Raw genomic sequence first — 19,854 nt, 5'->3', positions numbered from 1 at the left:
CTTTGGTGCTTCAGGAGAAGGGGCTGCTGGAAAGGTACCCAGGCAAACCCACTCAACAGCCGACGTTCAAACTTACTCAACCCCTACCCCTGCCCCAGTCTCAATGTCCTCCCACCTAAAAGCTGTCCTTTCATTGTTACTTTTGGAACCCTGACCAATCTTCCTGGAAGATGTAGTCCAGCCCTGATTCCAGGTCCTTCTAACAGACCTGAGGGAAAGGTTGGGTTTTTCAATAACAATTATCCAAAAAAACCCACTGCTGTCGAGTCAATTCCAACTCATAGAGACGCTATAGGACAGGGGAGAACTGCCCCATACGGTTTCCAAGGAGCTTCTGGTGGATTTGAACTGCTGGCCTTTTGGTTAGCAGGCATATCTCTTAACCACTATGCAACCAGGGTTTCCATAACAGTTACAGGGAACAATAAATTAGGTTGTCCTGGATCTAGTAAACAACTACTAAAATGGAATGAACTCAGACGGCTCTTTGCCTGGCTTCAGGAGTCTCTGACTCATATCTTACCATCCCTTGTCACCACACTCAACTGAAGTCCCATGTTATGCTGAGGGGTCACGACCCACAGATTGCTCGTGGCCGTGATGTCAAATTCCAGCCAGCCTTCCTCTGAGGCCCACACGACGCGGGTGTCCAACAAAAACAAGTCAGAGTCTCTGGAAGAAAGAAAAGATGACAGAGTGAGGGGTGTGTCACCCCCAGTCGTCCTGTGTCTGTCCTAGGGTCAGAATCAAACATGCCCAAGGTAGACCGTGTTCCCCTGGGAAGCACTATGCCCAGTGACCGGTGGGAGCTCTGAGTGGATACAGGCGTGACACCATGGGGACACATGCATAATACACATGGGAGAGATATAGCTCTGTTGTCAAATATGTGCAGTCTGCCATTTTATCTGAAACAACAGGCCCCTCAACTCCTTTCAATGCCCTGCTATCGCTGCTCATGTCAAATCTTTTTTGGAATTAAAGTAAATTACAAATGAATAAATGAAACACTACTGCTTACTTTGGAGCCCTGGTGGCGCAGTGGTTAAGAGCTTGGATGCTAACCAAAAGGTAGGCAGTTTGAATCCATCAGATGCTCCTCGGAAACCCCATAGAGCAGTTCTACTCTGTCCTCTGCGGTCACTATGAGTCGGAATCAACTTGACAGCAATGGGTTTATTGCTTACTTTAAAGAGCCCTGGTGGCTCAGTGGTTAAACACTTGGCTGCTAACTGGAAGTTCAATGGTTCGAACCCATGATCCGTGGGAGAAAGATGTGGCAGTCTGCTTCCGTAAATGTTACCACCTTGGAAACCCTGTGGGGCAGTTCTACTCTGTCCTATAGGGTTGCTATGAGTCTGAATCGACTCAACAGCAATAGGTTTGGTTGCTTACTTTATGGCTAATGAACTCTACAAAGAGAGAAAGTGGAGGGGGTAGGGGCAGTGAGGAAAGGGATTTAAAAAGATTAAAGTTAGGATCAAGGTGGTATTGGCAAAGAATATCGAATATACTGTGGACTGCCAAAAGAATGAACAAATCAGTCTCAGAAGAAATACAACTGGAATGCTCCTTAGAAGCAAAGATGGCAAGACTCTGAATGGTTTACTTTGGACATGTCATCAGGAAAGACCAATCGCTAGAAAAGGACATGATGGTTGGTAAAGTAGAGGGTCACTGAAAATGAGGAAATCCCTCAATGAGATGGACTGACATGATAGTCACAACGATGAACTCAAACCTACCAACAATCATGAAGATGGTGCAGGACCGGGCAATGTTTTGTTCTGTTGTAGATAAGGTCATCAAGAGTCACAGCTGACAACAATAAGCACTTAGCAAAGCTGGGTGTTGTTTTTGTTTTGTTTTTAATCAGGGCCTGAAAATCTTCACATCCTAGTTCCAGTAGTAAAATAAGGAGGAACAAAGAGCCACTTCACATTTCTGAGTAATTGTTAGTTCTTTCCTTTTCATTACGGCCTCCGACTGGCCTACAATGACTCCTGAGTCTTCTCTGTACAGACCTTATAACTGTGGGTGTATGTATGTAGAGAGGTTTTTAAAGCATATCCCAGTATAGCTGTGAGACACAGCTGAGGTTTACTGAGGGGAACTCATGGAGTCCAATCCTTCCTTTGGGTCTATAAGGAATATTTTTTATATTTGTCATAGTTTTTAACAAATATAACTCTAGGATGTGGGAAGATGGCATAAGGGGTTCTTTCTGCTCGCCTGCACATCATGTTAGATCAGGGTTAGGGGATGGCCACCTTCGTGTGGCTCAAAGCCACTCTGAATCTGAGCTGACATCCCAGGGCCACTGGCATGAAATGGCCTGGGATTCCCACCACAGGGAGGGAGGGTTCTTTAAAAAGATTCAAATTCCTTGGGGCTGGAAATTTTGCTGCAATATCTTACAGGGGTAGAAAAGTCACTAGAATTATTTAGTAAGATGAGCTTACATAATTCTAAAAAAGCAAAAAGCAAACCAGTTGCAGTTGTGTCAACAACACATCATGGCGACCCCATGTGTGTACAGTAGAACTGCGCCATATGGTTTTCAAGGCTGTGATCTTCCAGAACCAGATCACCAAGTCTTTTTCCAAGGCACCTCTGGGTAGGTCTGAACTGCCACCAACCTTTTGGTTAGTAGTTGAACGCTTAACTATTTGAACAACCCAACACTTACCTGTTGCCATCTAGCTGATTCCGACTCATAGCCACTCGATAGGACAGAGCAGAACTGCCCCATAGAGCTTCCAAGGAGCACCTGGTCTATTCCAACTGCTGACCTTTTGGTTAGCAGCCATAGCACTTAACCACCTCACCACCAGGGTTTCTGCTCAGTGCTAGTATACATTTAAATAAACCACAAATTGCTTTCACATACCTTGCTGTAACAATCCTAAAAGTTAAGTATCATTATCTCCATTTTACGGATAGGGAGCCTGAGGTTCAGACAGGTTACAGTCATGCAACCAATACCAAAAGCTAGCAAGTGAAAGAATCAGGACTTGACTTTGGAGTCAAAGCATTTTCCATGATGACACAATGCCTTTTGAGATTATTATAAAAGACAACCTTTGACAAAAGAATAAAACTCATCTTTATTCCACCAAATATCAGCGAGGCTAGTGAAACATTCTAGTTAAAAATTTTAGGTTCTTCAGAGGGGAAGCAGTTTTCCTGTTTACATGGCTGCTTAGAGTTAGACGGGAGCTCCATTGTCATCTTTTCCACGCTTAAAATACTAGGTATAGCTAAACGTAGTTTACTCAGCTGCGTACCAGAGTCTGCAGGAGGCTGCCTTCAGCCGGCCATCTTTAAAGCTCTCTCCGACATGTATGTGTCACCCCCCTGTTGACAAATTACCCCCCATGCCTGAGGTAACTGTGAGCACGGAGACGGGGGGTGTTCATGGAAAACAGCAAGAGGGAACTGCAAGTCCCAAGCTTTGAAGTTAAGATGTGAAAAGGCATAAATTCTGTTGGAAGGTTGTAAAAAATCCTCATCCAGAAATAACACAGACGTTCTGAATAGCACTGTGGGAAAAGCAGCCCTGGTCCCAAAAGAAGCAGAGGACAAAGCCATGTCAGAGGAGCAGAATTTGGCTGGAATCTTGCAGATCAAGACCCAGTGAGAATTTGGTTCAGTGGTAGAATTCTTGTCTTCCATGTGGGAGAGCCAGGTTCGATTCCCAACCAATGCACCTCCTGAGGGTACGGCCATCACTCATCTGTCAGTGGAGGCTTGCATGTTGCTATGATGCTGAACAGGCTTCAGCAGAGCTTCTAGACTAAGATGAAGTAGGAAGGAAGGACTACTGATGTACTTCCAAAAAGTAGCCAGTGAAAAACCCTGTGGATCACAGCAGTCCAATACGCAACTGAGCATGCAGATGGCACACGACCCGGCAGCATTTTGTTTGGTTGTGCATGGGGTTGCCTGGAGGTGGGGTCTCCTGGACTACAGCTAAGAGCACCACTACGCTGCCTCTGAGGTAGCGAGGATGAGCGTGCAGAGCTACTGCTGAAGATCAGTGGTTTCTTTCTGTAAGGCTTCAGTGACGCAACTGGCACAAAGTAAGCAGATCCATATCTTTAAGGACATTAAGCACTCAACTACTAGCCAAAAGGCTGGCGGTATGAACCCACCCAGAGGCGCCTCAAAAGATAGGTCTGGTGATCTTCTTCCAAAAGGTCCCAGCCTTGAAAAGCCTGTGGAGCAGTTCCACTCTGCACACAGGGGTCGCCATGAGTCAGAATCAACTCAATGGCAACTAACAACAACAATGTGGGTTCAGATAAATCCAGTACCAAGTGTGAGTGCGGCATTACCGGTAGAAACAGCTAACGTGAGCTTGTATTTCTTAGAAGTAGAGCTTATAATAAAGGAAACGGAAGTGTATTACGTGAGAAGAGGGAGAAGGAACAGAAGGCTCCATTAAAAGGGGGAGGGAAGGAAACTGAAAGCAGAGAAAAGAGGAGAAGGGCATGAATTCTAGGGGGAGAATAGGAATCAAAAGTTAACCTTGAGGCAAGGGGGAAGAGCATTGATAAAAAGATTAATAGCCATGATGTGGAAAAGAAATTAAATCCACAGGCTGCAGTTATCGCTACAGGGCTGGTAGGGACTCCTGGAAATTGAGAACTCTGAGCCTGCTACTGAGTCACCCAGTAATTCAAGTTGTTTCTTTCTGACTGTTATTATCATTGTCAGCTGCCCAGTCCTGCACCATCCCCATGACTGGCTGCAGATCATACATACCACTGCAACCCACAAGATTTTCACTGGTTGATTTTCAGAAGCAGATCACCAGACCTTTCTTCCTAGTTCTTCTTATTGAGGATGTTCAGAGTCACAGCAACATACAAGTTTCCACCGACAGACGGATGGTGCCTACACATGAGGTGCATTGTCTGAAAATCGAACCTGGGTCCCCCCATGGACGACGAGAATTCTGCCACTGAATTATCACTGCCCCTCTCTGACTGCAGAATGAGGAAAATGCCAGTTCTGACTGCCTAAGAGAACTGTGAGAAAAGCCAACGTGGTACGACAGCTGAGCTTTAAACATTAAAAAGTCTTCATGGTACAATGGCAATAAGGCAGCCTGGAATCTGAGATCTAGAAGCTCGGGCTGTTCAGAAGGCAGGTGAGATAAAGCACGGACTTAAAATCACTGGGCTACATAGGCCGGAGTGACGATAAATATACCTATGTGCTTACAGTGATAAGGTCCTCTCACTGACCTCCCACACAGGCCCCAAAGGGGGTCCTATCATGTCTCTCCCACAGCTGAGGAGACGGAGCCCTAGAGAGATGACGTACCCACTGCTGTTGAGTTGATATCCACAGATAGCAAATAGAACTGAGCAGAGTAGAACTGCCCCATAGGGTTTCCAAGGCTGTAAATCTTTATGGAAGCAGACTGCCAAATCTTTCTCTTGAGGAGCGGCTGGGGGATCAAACCTCTGACCTTTCAATTAGCATCCGGGTGCTCTAACCACTGTGCCGCTAGGGCTCATGTATCAAAGACACGCAGGTGTTAAATGGGACAACCAAAATTTAAAATCAGCGTCCAGGCTCCAAATACTGAATCATGACTCAGAATAAGGTAAGTGATCAAATAAATTGCCCATAAATGCCAATGTCAGCTGGAAATGAAAAAACAAAACAAAACAAAACAAACCTTGAGATCATTAGGGCAGACCAAGATGAGAAATTGTGAGAGGGCATCACACAGCAGGGTCAGGGTACGAGGGGGCACAACGGGTGAGCAGGAAGGACGCCCAGATCGCTAATGCCTGCTGGAGGAGGCGAGATTATGGGGAAGTCCTGAGGCCCCCCAGTCTTACTCTAACGGCTTCTCCCAAGCAAAACACTGTGTCTAGAAGGGAAACACTACTAACATGCATTTATACAGCCAGAGAGAGGAGCGTTAAAAAAGAATTACAGCTTTAAGGAAGAACTTTTCTGGCTAACCCTCAAAGGTTCCAATAACTCAGGTATTTAGGAGACACTATTTACGGCAAGTCACTAAAACTGTTCTGGTCTGACCCACATCTATTTACTTTTCTTGAATGGCACATGGCCTTATTAGTCTACTGACTCTGTAAAAGTGTGGCTTCAAATAAGATGTATCTGATTTTGCCATAAGAAAGCAGGGAGAGAGGGAGGAAGCAGGAGGAAGGGAGAAGGGGAGTGGGGGAGAGAGGCAGTAAGGGAGAAAGAAAGTTTCTTTTAAATTTCTTTTCAGCAAAATTCCTGTCTGTTGTTCCCATGTAAAAAATCTGTCACAGCCAGATAGAGAAGACTAAGCCAAAAAAATAAAAACCAAACCCACTGCCGTCAAGTCGATTCCGACTCATAGTGACCCTATAGGACAGAGTAGAACTGTCCCATAGAGTTTCCAAGGGGTGCCTGGTGGATCTGAACTGCCGTCTTCTTGGTTAACAGCCATAGCACTTAACCTAACGCCACTAGGGTTTCTGATAGAGAAAACTGGGGTCTGCAAATTCCTAGAGACAGAAAGCAGAGCAGTGGCTACCAGGGGTTGGGGGAGGGCAATGGGGAGTTACTGCTTAAGATGTCAGAGCTTCCCTTTGGGGTGGTGGAAGACACTAGGAAATAAGGGTGATAGCTGCGTAACACGCTGAACGTAATTAATGCCGCTGAATTATTCACCTACAAATGGTTAAAATGGCACACTTTATGCTATCTGTATTTTACCATGATAATTTTTTTTTTTGAAGAAGACTAGGGTCAGGCCCTAGTCTTCTTTAAAAAAGTGATCATGGTAAAATACAGATAACATAAAGTGTGAAAATGCAAATTAAAGTATTATGATGAAATATACAAAGACCTGGAGTTAGAAAACCAAAAGGGAAGAGCACGCTTGGCATTTCTCAAGACGAAAGAACTAAAGAAAAAATTCAAGCCTCGAGTTGCAATACTGAAGGATTCCACGGGCAAGATATTGAATGACGCAGAAGCACCGGAACAAGATGGAAGGGAATACACAGAGTCACAATGCCAAAAAGAATTGGTCGATGTTCAACCATTTCAGGAGGTAGCATAGGGTCAAGAACCTGTGGTACTGAAGGAAGAAGTCCAAGCTGCACTGAAGACACTGGCGAGAAGCAAGGCTCCAGGAAATGATGGAATACCAACTGAGATGTTTCCACAAACTGATACAATGCTGGAAGTACTTATGCATTTTATGCCAAGAAATTTGGAAGACAGCTATCTGGCCAGGCGACTGGAAGAGATCGATATTTGTGCCCATTCCAAAGAAAGATGATCCAATAGAACATGGAAATTATCGAACAGTATCTTTAATATCACACACAAGTAAAATTTCCTGAAGATAATTCAAAAACAGTTGCAGCAGTACATCAGCAGGGAACTTTCAGAAACTCAAGCCAGATTCAGAAGAGGAAGTGTAACAAGGGATGTCATTGCTGATGTCAGATGGATCTTGGCTGAAAGCAGAGAATACCAGAAAGATGCTTACCTGTGTTTTATTAACTATGCAAAGACATTCAACTGTGTGGAATATAACAAATCATGAATAACAATGTGAAGAATGGGAATTCCAGAACACTTAATGGTACTCATGAGGAACCTGTACATAGGCCAAGAGGCAATTGTTTGAACAGAATAAGGGGATACTGCATGGTTTAAAATCAGGAACGGTGTACATCAGGGTTGTATCCTTTCACCATAATTATCCAATATGCATGCTGAGCAAATACAATCTGAGAAACTGGACTATATGAAGAATGAGAAATCAAGATTAGAGGAGGACTCATTAATGACCTGTGATATGCAGATAACACAACTTTGCTTGCTGATAAAGTGAAGAGGACTTGAAGCACTTACTGAAGATCAAAGACTATAGCCCTCAGTACATATTACACTTTAATATAAAAAAAACAAAAATCCTCATAACTGGATCAATAAGCAACATCAAGATCAACGGACAAAAGATTGAAGTTGCCAAGGATTTCATTTTAGTTGGATCCACGATCAACACCCATGGAAGCAGCAGTCAACCAGTCAAACAACATATTGCATTGGGCAAATCTGCTGCGAAAGACCTTTTGAAAGTGTTAAAAAGCAAAGATGTCACTTCGAGGACTAAAGTGTGCCTGGCCCCAGCCATGGTATGTTCGACTGCCTCATATGCATGTGAAAACTGGACAATGAATAAGGAAGACCAAAGAAGAATTGATGACTTTGAACTGGAGTGGTGGCAAAGAATACTGAATATACTATATACTTCCAGAAGAATGAACAAATCTGTCTTGGAAGAAGTATAGCCAGAATGCTCCTTAGAAGCAAGTATGGCAAGGCTTTGTCTCACATACTTTGGACATGTTCTCAGGAGGGACAAGTCCCTGGAGAAGGACACCACGCTTGGTAGATTAGAGGGTGAGTGAAAAAGAGGAAGACTCTCAGTGAGAATGGGCTCAAACACAGCAACAATTGTGAGGATGGTGCATGACCGGGCAATATGTTGTTCTGTTGTATGTAGGGTCACTATGAGTTGGAACCGAGGTGATGGCACCTAACAACAACATTGAGATAACTGGCACACTCAGGTTAGCAGCATTTCATGTAAGAAAATCCTGAAGCAAGAGAAAAATTACAATTTGGAATGCACTTATTACCTATTTTGTTCTCAACTAACTCCTAGACCCCAGGTCTCATGATGAATACGCTCTCCATCTTCAAGGACATAATAATGTTACTCTCCGTAACAATGTTATTCTCAATGTTATCCCATTGAGAATGGGCATGGCTTTTGTCATAATCCGATCATCCTGGGCAAGTGAAGTTATTAACAACCAATAAGCTCAACAAGAAAATTCTAGAAATTAAAAAAAATTCATCCTGGTGTTAGAGTTGACTGACCAGCAAGCCACTCAAAAAGACCTGTAGAATTTGTGTTTGTAGGCAAGATCACCCCTGTGGGGTACCTCCATTTCACACAGCCTCAAAGGTAAGTGCCCATGTTGGTGATACTTCATCAGGGCCAAGAGGAAGAAAGTACCTTGGGGTAAAACATGGTAGGTCTCAAAGAAAGACATGAGGCATCTTTAGCTCCTAGTGGCCAGGTTTTGACCCCTCTGTACAACCTGCACTCATTAAGGTCGCATTCCCCTGGTCAAACTACTAATCAATTTTCTAAAAAATGCTCTTGATAAAGTGGAATTGATAAGTTCAAAACAAGCAGATTTATAAAATATTTGATACAGTTACTCTGATCTCATTTCTTTATTCTTTCATAACACATCCCTCTGCCATCTACGGATCTGGACTTAATGGTGAATTGGGACCATTAGATAGAAAAAACACCCATATACCAATGAACTGACTGTGCAATAATAAGGAAAATTTAGTTTTCAAATAGAATGAAAGTAAAACAGATCAATTATTTTAGAACATTAGAAAGTAAAACAAGGATTTGTACTTCTCTCTTATATAACATAGAGTATAAAGTGAATTATGTCCAAACTTTTACCACTAAAAAGATAAAAGAGTAACAGAGTTTTTAAAATAGAGTAATACAAACCAGGGTAAATTGCTACAAATACATATGTTAGTACAGTGTTATGGGTTGAAATGTGTCCCCCAAAAATGTGTGTCAACTTGGCTGGGCCATGATTCCCAGTATTGTGTGATCATTCACCATTTTGTCATCTGATGTTATTTTCCTATGTGTTGTAAATGGTACCGCTTATGATGTTATTGAGGTGGGGTTAGAGACAGTTATGTGAATGAGGCAGGACTCATTCTTTAAGATTAGGTTGAAGAGAAGCAAGCAAAGAGACAGGGGACATTCATACCACCAAGAAAGCAGCACCAGGAGCTTTCTTTGAACCTGGGGTCCTTGTGCTGAGAAGCTCCTAGACCAGGGGAAGATTGATGACAAGGGCCTTCCTCCAGAGCCAACAGAGAGAGAAAGACTTCCCTTGGAGCTGACGCCCTGAATTTGGACTTCCAGACTACTAGGCTGTGAGAGAATAAACTTCTGTTTGTTAAAACCATCCACTTGTGGTACTTCTGTTACAGCAGCACTAGATAACTAAGACATAAGGATTTGAATGAATGTATTGTAATTTACTGGCTGAGCTTTCACTGATTTTATGCCACTTGATATTATTCAATCTTCACCTCAGTGACTATCAAGGTAGAAAGAAGAGGTGAAGATATCAAAGGCACCTTTGCTCTGTAAGAGGTATTTCATCTTTAACACAAATCCTTTTGCTTTCAGTGTATTAACATAGCAAACCCTTATACAATGTTTACTTCATGACTGTTCTAAGTGCTTTTACATATATTAACTCCTCCTAGCCACCACAGTAAGTCTCCAACAACCCAACCAGCTGTCATCATGTTGATTCCAACTCATGGTGACCCCATGTGTGTCAGAGTAGAAATGTACTCCACAGGATTTTCAATGGCTGATTTTCAGAAGATCACCAGGTCTTTCTTCCAAGGCATCTCTGGGTAGACTCAAATCACCAATCTTCTGGTTAGCAACTCAGCATTTTAACCATTTGCACCACCCAGGGACTCCCTATAAAAGTATGTACTATTAATATTATCACACATTTACAGATGAGGAAACTGAAGCACAAAGAGGTTAAGTAGCTTGCTCGCAGTCACACTGCCAGTAAGTACACTGCCGGTAAGCTGGGATCTGAACCCAGGCAGTTGGGCTCTAGTGCTGCTCATGTTCTTAACCATCACACCCCTGCCCCACTGCCGCTGAGTGGATTCCCACTTACAGAGACCCTGTAGGACAGAGTAGAACTGCCCCGTAGGGTTTCCAAGGTATAAATCTTTACGGAAGCAGACCGCTACGGCTTTCTCCCAAGGAAAGCCTGGTGGGTTCAAACCATCAACTTTTCAGTTGGCAGCTGAGCACTTTATCCACTGCACCAACAGGGCTCTGACCATCATACCAGTGGTTCTCGAATTTAGCCTGCATCAGAGTTCCCTGGAGGGCTTGTTAACACACAAACTGATTGGCCCCACCCCCCCCGGAGATTTAGATTAAGTATGTCTGGAGTGGGGCCTGATAACTTGTATTGCCAACAGGTTTCCACGTTATGGATTGAATTTGGTCCCCCGCCCCCACTCCAATATGTTGTAATTCCTAACCTCTATGTTTTTTTATGCCTGTGGCATAGTGGTTAAGTGCTACAGCTGCTAACCAAAAGGTCAGCGGTTCAAATCCACCAGATGCTCCTTCGGAACTCTATGGGGCAGTTCTACTCTCTCCTATAGGGTTGCTATGAGTTGGAATTGACTATATGGCAATGGTTTTTACAGTATTTGTAATCCCATTTGGGAATGGGTTGTCTTTGCTATGTTAATGAGGCAGGATTAGTATAGGGTGTATGTTGAGTCAATCTCTTTTGAGATATAAAAGAGATTAAACAAGCAAGCTAAGAAGCATAGATGGGGGAAAACACACGCCATGAAGATAGCCGAGGTGCAGAAGCTTAAGAGAGACAAAGGCCCTCCTCCAGAGCCAACAGAGAGAGAAAGCCTTCCCCTACAGCCAGCACCCTGAATTCAGACTTCTAGCCTCCTAAGTGTGAGAAAATAAATTTCTGTGGGTTAAAGCCACCCACTTGTAGTATTTCTGTGATAGCAGCACTAGGTAACTAAGACACCAGGTGATGCTGATGCTGGTGGCCTGAGGACCACACTTTGAGAACCACTGCACCATGCCAAGCAGCCCCTCCATCAAATACAAGTTGTATTCCCTTCACCTGTTTTATAGACTTAAGGCTCAGCTCTACCTGCTCTCAAGCTTTCATGCTTCTCTCCCTAAAACAGTACAAACTAAATGGACGCCACTCCACAAGAGTGGAGTAATGTTTGATGGTCTCATAGACTGGCTGAACCCTCACAGACGATATCAAGTTAGGGTAATAATAATCAGAATCACAGGTGAGATCAAGTTCAAAGTAGCAGTATTTTAGAAGGCTTGCTTTGTGTGTCCAAAGACAGGGTGATGGGGGAAGGAGGAAAATTACGTTAAACAAATTCATGGCTACCTAACCTGTCCTCTTTGGCCACATAAACAAAATAATGTTCCCATACACTGCAGTATAATCCAATGTACCCTAGTGATCAAGCACAGGGGTTCTATCACTTCCTAGGCATGCTATATGGAAATCTTATATTTCCATATCTTTATCCAAGGTGGAGAAATGGAACAGTAAAAATACTGCTATTTTGTGATATATATCAAAGAAAAAAAAAGATGTTCCACAAAATAATCTTACCCTGACCATAGCCTGCCGCTCACAAAACTGGACACCGTGCTAGAGAGATGCACGTAACACCGAAGCAATTTGTTTCTGGGAATGAATAACACATAAAACATAGTTCCCCAAAATAAAAACCTTTTTTCTTTTCAGTGTTTCCGAAGTGGGTAAGAATGGTGTTGACTTTCCCCAGGAAAAGCTTAGCATTTCTAGAATGTATACAATCCCTTAGGATAACTTTAATTCCTCTCTGCGGCATTCTCTTGTACCCCGTGTCTTACAGAGAGCAGAACATAGGCTGAGGAACATGGTTTGGTAACATCTTGAGTCTTTAGAAAAAAAAAAAAAAATTCAGGTAGATCACTGTAGGTATAAGGGATGTGTACTTGACTGGGGAGATGACGCTAACCGGTTACATAACCTGAGCTAGGGTCAGCTGTATTATCCCTTTTTCAGGGACAAAGGAACAAATACTGAGAGTTCAATGCTTGCCCGAGGCCTACACCATGTGAGCCAGAGATTATCAACCAACAGTGAGACTGCAGGAGTCCCTGAGGATCATACCTGTGAAAGCCAGAGAGAAAACGAGAAACAGGTGTGGCTGGGCACAGTGTAAAAGCCTTTGATTTTCCTGCACCCAAACCACAATAGTGCTCTCCATCCTGGCTTTCTCAAATTTGCCTTTCTCTTCAAAAAGAGACCAGTTTCAGGTATCTGAAAAGGTTGAATTTTTATCCTCACTTTAACAGACAGCCCCGAAAATCCAACAAAATCCAAAGGGCAATCAGTCCATAAGACATGTTTTTCTAAAGAAACCACTTTTCTAGATTCTAGAACTGGACCAACGACTGGATCCAGATCTTGTTTCCAGAACTACAGAACTGGGTTAATGAATCTGAATCTCAACATTTTGGGGACCCATTTTGAAGAGTTTCAAATAAAAACAATTAAAACACTATGCTTCAGAGACTTATACTTCTGGCTGTGATATATCAAACTAACATTCCCACCAAAAACAACTAAAAACACTGGATTAAAACAAAAACCTAGCTGATGACATCTTAGAGCAACCAAGGCAGGCAAGAGTCCAAGGGTCAAAATCTCAGACAGAAGGGAAATGCACTGAAGTAAGCCCTGTGTTTCTTGCTCCTTTTTCACTTCAAGGCATTTGTCAGTTCCTCACATCATAGTCAGAGAGCCGCAGCCTAGAGCCTGAAGCAGTATCGCTAGCTGGGGATAAAAATTGGAACTTAAGGCAGTTAGGACTTAAAGGTCTGAAGTCCCAGAGGAAAGGAGCAGCTAGAAGTGATCTCATAAAAGTGATCTCATAGAAGTTTGGGTTCACTTCCCCACAGTCCTTTGCCTCTAGGACCTTGGCTCTTCAAGTGCTGGCTGCCTTGGACTCCAGTATTTCCATTTGAGGTATCTGCCAAATATGAAGCTATGTATGCCTGGGGTGAGAAGCTGAGAAAACAAGCAGCAAAAAACTGCTTAGAGGCTAAAAAGCAGAGTTTTTGGCAATATCACAGTGCTGGGGAGTCAAAAATCAGAGTTGAGGGCCCACCAAGGAAGAGGCACTCTGATAAACACCCTAGATGCTCAGCTGTGACCCCAAAGGGCTAAACTCTAGGAGAAAGGGAAAATCAGAAACAGATGGGCCTCAACAAATCCTGAAACTGTTCACAGTGGCGTATCTAGGGTATTGCACCAGACTTGGGAGTGTGGCACCAATGATTAACCCAGAATATCCCAACATCCTTCCCCAAACATGGTAATGTGCTCGTTAAAAGATTAGCCAGCTTGACTTGTGTTTTTCAGCTGATATTATGGTAAATTATCTAAAAGAGGGGTGTCAGATGATTGGACAGAGGCACAACTTCAGTGCTTGCCACAGGTACCATTTTCCACAGATACGCCGCTGGCTGTACTGGGTTAACAAGGCCAGTATAATGCCTGCCATACCCTAGTTATGCCTCTGAGCCCCAACTAGAACAAAAGGAATGAGGGTATTTGCCTGTTTTTTGTCTGTCTTCCAGAAGAAAATTAATTGCAGTATGGAATTATAAATAATGTCCAGGATTTAATTAAAAATTATCAGGCATGCCAGGAAATAAAACCAAATTAGGAAAAATCAAGGGAACAAACAAATAAGAGAGACAGACCCACAGGTGATCCAGACAGTAATGTTATTAGACATGGTCTTTGAATCAAGTCTTATATAAAATGAATAATAAATCATAAGGTGAGCTCACTCCAGGGATTTGAGGTTGGTTTAACTTTAGAAAATCACTTAATGTAGTATAAACCACACTAACATATATCATCTTCCCAACTGATTCAGGAAAAAATTTTGATAAAATTTCATACTAATTCTTAATTAAAAAAAAAAAAAACTCATCGAACTAGGAATAGAGGAAAATTTCCTTAATGTGCTAAAGACTATCCCCAAAAGCATCTGTAGCAAACATCATCCTTAATAGTGAAAAATTTGAAATCTTTCCCCCTGAAGTTAGAAATCTCAAAGGTATGTCCTAATCAGTACAATAAAACAAGGAAAAAATAAACAAAAAGTATATGCATTGGAAAGGAAGAAATAAAACTGACATTATTTATACATACCATGGTAATGTTCACAGAAAATTCAAAGTAATCTACAGATGAACTATTAGAATTAATATGTGAATTTGCAAGGTTTCTGGATAAAAGATGAATATTAAAAAATCTTGAGTAGTCCTATAGGTAAGCAACAAAAAATTAGACCCTGAAATTTTAAAAGAAAACAAGTAATAGCATTTATAATAGCATCAAAAGACTTCTATACCTAGAAATAAATCTAACAAAAATATTCAAGACACAGATAACTACAAAATATTATTGAGAGAAATTAAAGAAAGCTTAAATAAATGGAATGGGACCCTGGTATCATGGTGGTTAAAGAGCTCAGCTGCTAAAAAAGGTCAGCAGTTCCAATCCACCAGCCACTCCTTGGAAACCCCCTATGGGGCAGTTCTACTCTGTCCTATAGGGTTGCTATGAGTCAGAACCAACTTGACGACAATTGTTGTTTGTTTTTTAAATAAATGGAAGTAATGTATCATGAAAGATGTTTACCTGTGTTTCATTGACTATGCAAAGGCATTCCATTGTGTGGATCATAACAAATTACGGATAACATTGGGAAGAATGAGAATTCCAGAACCCTTAAGTGTGCTCATGAAGAACCTGTACATAGGCCAAGAGGCAATGTTTGAACAGAACAAGGGGATACTGAGCGGTTTAAAGACAGGGTTGCATCCTTTTACCATACTTATTCAATCTGTATGCTGAGCAAATAATCTGAGAAGCTGGACTATATGAAGAAGAACGGGGCATCAGGATTAGAGCAAGACTCATTAACAACCTGCGTTATGCAGATGATACCACCTTGCCTGTTGAAAGTGAAGAGGACTTGAAACAAAGATGAAGATCAAAGACTACAGGCTTCATTATGGATTACATCTCAACATAACGAAAGCAAAAGTCCTCACAGCTGGGCTAATAAGCATCATGCTAAATGGAGAAAAGATTGAAGTTGTCAAGGCTTTCATTTTACTTGGATCCACAATCAATGCCCACGGAAGCAGCAGTCAGGAAATCAAATGACACATTGCATTGGGCAAATCTGCTGCAAAAGACCTCTTTGATGGGTTAAAAAAGCAAAGATGCCACTTTAAGGACTAAGGTGATCTTGACCCAAGCCAGGGTATTTTTAATTGTCTCACATGCAAAAGCTGGACAATGAATAAGGAAGACTGAAGGATTGATACCTTTGAATTATGGTGTTGGCGAAGAATATTGAATACATCATGAGCTGCCAGAAGAATGAATAAATCTGTCTGGGAAGAAGTACAGCCAGAATGTTCCTTAGAAGCAAGAATGGCAAGATTTCATCTCCTGTACTTAGGACATCTTGTCAGGAGGGACCAGTCCCTGGAGAAGGATGACATGCTTGGTAAAGTAGAGGGTCAGCAAAAGAGGGAGACCCTCAAGGAGATGGATTGACACAGTGGCTGCAACAATGAGCTCAAGCATAGCAACAATTGTCAGGATAGCCTAGGACCAGGCAGTGTTTCATCCTGTCGTACACAGGGTCGCTATGAGTCGGAACTGACACAATGGCACCTAACAACAACAACAATATATCATGTGCATAGACTTGATACATTCAATAATGATAAGATGTCAATTCCTCCCAAACTGATCTCAAGATTTAATGCAATTCCAATCAGAAGCCCCGCAAGTTTCTTTTGTGGAAATTGACAAGCCTATTTAACAATTTATATGCGAATGTAAAGAACCATGAATAGCCAAGAAAGCCTTCAAGAACAAATTTGGAGAACTTACACACTGTAGGTCCCTAAGTGGCACAATTTGCAATCAGCTAGTAACCTAAAGTGGTGCTGTGGAAGAAAGGCCTGGCAATCTACTTCCATTAACATTACAGCCAAGAAAACCCTGTGGAGCAGTTCTAGTCTGTAACACATGAGGTCACCATGAGTCGGAATTGACTTGATGGCAACAGGTTTGGCTTTTTTTAGTTACATACCAGATATCAAGTCTTATAAAACTAACTGGCACAGTGTAGTATTGGTGCAAGAACAGAAAAATCAGTGAAACAAAATAAAGAGCCCGGAAACATACTCAAACATAGATGGTCACCTGATTTATAGAAAGGATCATATTTTCAATAAATGGTATTGGTTCAATTAGGTTTTTCTAGCCTTCACTTATGGTCTCAAAAATCTGCAGCCGTAGTCTAGCCCACCTGCTGAGCTCAGCACTTTCATATCCCGCTGACTCTTGGGCCATGACTCAAACGTCTCCACGCCCCTCCCCAGACCTTCTGTGTTCTCTATCTTCAAATTAAAAATTCTGGGAAGTGTGATTTTGTCCTTCAACAGTTATGGTTATTATAATTGTCTTGGGGAAATTATATTTTCACTGTAAAGCAGGTCAAAATTTGTGAATTCTATCAAAAATTCAATTTAGGTAATAACTCATTTTGGGTTTGTTCTCAGGGACTCAATCAGCATGCTATCTGCATTGTCTAAGGAAATCTTTCTAGGTTTTGAAAACCAACTCTGAAGCAGAATTACCCTGTTTCCTTGTTTCTAAGATGCATTTTTTCACATTCTAAGACTCTGAAGTTAGGATGAAACATATGAACTAAAAAAACAAACAAACAAAAAAACACCTGGCCTGTTTCCAAAAAGAGAAGTAAATTGTCATGTTGTACCACGTGTATCAGGAGGGATTAAATTTTCAATTTGATAATTAATTCTGACTTTAAATGTCTTCCAAAAGCCTGCACCATAATAGAACACTGAAAAGTTATTATGTACACAGAATCACAGGTGGATTATCCAATGGGCAAGGTAAGCACGGTGTAGCGAACAATTTCAGTTTTTCACCACAACAAAGATGCTGCTTCTAGGTATGACTGTCATCTGTCTCTCTCCCAATCCACAGCACCTTCCTACGAAATCAAAGCCTCTTTTCAAATTTACAGTCCCTGAAAGGGGCTATAGAATAGTAAGTAAGCACAAGTAAGCCTGTGCTTACCTTGCTTATTGGATAATTTGGCCCTGCAGAAGATAAACCATCACTGTCAAGCAGTGCAACTGCCAAAACACTTAGAATCTGGAATTTCAGGGAGCCCTGGTGGTGCAGTGGTTAAGAGCTATACAGCTGCTAACCAAAAGGTTGGCAGTTTGAATCCACCAGCAGCTCCTTGGAAACCCTATGGGGCAGTTCTACTCTGTCCTATATGGTCACTATGAGTTGGAATCAATTTGACAGCAATGTTTTTTTTTTTTTTTTTTTTGATGGAATTTCAGAGTCCCTGGGTAGTGCAAACAGTTACCGTGATTGGCTGCTAACTGAAAGGTTGGAGGTTTGAATCTACTTAGAGGCACCTGGGAAGAAAGGCCTGGAGATCTGCTTCTAAAAAATCAGGATTGAAAGCTCTAGGGAGCACAGTTCTATTCTGATACACGTGGGGTCACCATCAGTCAGGGTCAACTCAACAGTGACAATTTTTTTTTTTTAATGGCATTTCAAGACTATCAGAGGCTGGTGTAGCCAATTCATGCACCAAACAGGGCCATCATTCAGACACTGAACATATCTCTCTGTTAAAATTTCTGGTGGGCTCTGAAGAGATGCTCTGTAACTTCCAGGTACACAAATCTCAATTAAGAACAGAAAAGTGAATCTTTCACAAAATAAGAAAGGTAGGTGAAAACGATTTTCTTTAAAAGCCTTAAAATTGCAGTATTAATCTAAAGCTGCAATAGAGGTAAAGATCGTGAGTATATGTTGTGAAAGGAAGGCGCCACCATGATGTGACTCTGTAACATGAAAGGTTAAGTTATTCCGAGTTATCTCTACTCTCCAGGTAAGAAGGTGGCTTAGTGTGTATGTGCTACTGAAGAAATGTAAGTAAAAATACCTTTGCGTACATTTCTTCTAGTCTTTCTTCCCCTCTCACCTTCTTCTCTAGAAAAGCTTATAATGGATTTTAGAATTACGGAGAGACAGTGCTTATTGTCATTGAATATATACACACTGAAACTGGCCAACCCTTTTGTCCTGGCCTTATACCATATGAAATGTAAAAGAGAATTTTCTCCTATGGCCAAAAAGCTCTGGAGATGTTTCCTTCGAAATAGAGTTGTCAGGACTATGGAATGTCCCAAGTGTTCTTGGGCAGTGGAGCTGGGGCAGCTGCCTTGAGTGAATGTCCACCCTCAGAGAGGATCCCCTCTCCTTTGGCCTAGGCTGGCATTTCTCCTCCCTTTTCTCCAGACTGCTCAGGTCAGGATTTGGGGCCAACCTGTACAAGTAGGGGAGAAATTCATTCGACTTCAGGGCTGTTCTTGTAGGGCTTCCCCTTCTCCTGCGCCCAGGGTCAAAGCCTCCCAGTTCTGGGACGGGGTGGAGGAGGGATGTCCTCTCCAGAGCAGTCTCAGCAGCAAACAAGGTCTGCTGAGTCATTGCTGGCCGGGTCACAGGACAGAGTGAGGCCAAAGGTCAGAGAACCTTGGCTCAAGTCCTGCCTGATGACAATAGTGAGATAAAGGTAAACACACTGAAAGACTGTGGGGAAGTTACTTCTCCAAAACACAGACATGAACACAGGGAAGACAATGCTATCTACCCTCTTGAGTGGTGATGATTGGGCCATACAAATGTTAGCTTTGTCCATCCTATTTTTGAAACAAATACCAAACTCAGCCACTCTCTGGGATTAAAGGAGCAGGTTTCAATGATATTTATGTTTTCATTATATTTTATAAATTCAAAAGCCCTTTTGTACATTGTGATTTCATTTGCTCCTTACAAAACTCTAAGGCAGACAGGATGGGCGTCATGATTCTCAATTTACAGATGAGGTGGAAGTCACTTCCAGGGCGTGCAGATGCATAGTAACATTCATCTACAACACCTAGTTATAAAGACGCCAGGTTCTGTCACCACCGGCTTACAAACACCAGGGTTCCATTAAGAGAAGCAGCATTGC

General features: G+C 42.2%; 1 protein-coding gene across 1 annotated transcript in view; it reads right to left on the bottom strand.

Annotated features, from left to right (window-relative positions):
• Window positions 1-19,854, bottom strand: part of BMP6 (bone morphogenetic protein 6) — a 214,835-nt gene that overhangs the window by 16,356 nt on the left and 178,625 nt on the right. The window contains exon 3 of the mRNA XM_049883208.1: window positions 524-672. Within this exon, the coding sequence (XP_049739165.1) occupies window positions 524-672 (149 nt within the window). The remainder of the gene's footprint in view (window positions 1-523; window positions 673-19,854) is intronic.

This window comes from Elephas maximus, chromosome 1 (genome assembly GCF_024166365.1).
Source record: "Elephas maximus indicus isolate mEleMax1 chromosome 1, mEleMax1 primary haplotype, whole genome shotgun sequence".
Lineage (NCBI taxonomy): Eukaryota > Metazoa > Chordata > Mammalia > Proboscidea > Elephantidae > Elephas > Elephas maximus.
Note: the sequence above shows the minus strand (reverse complement) of the source record. Positions and strands in the feature narration are given on the sequence as shown.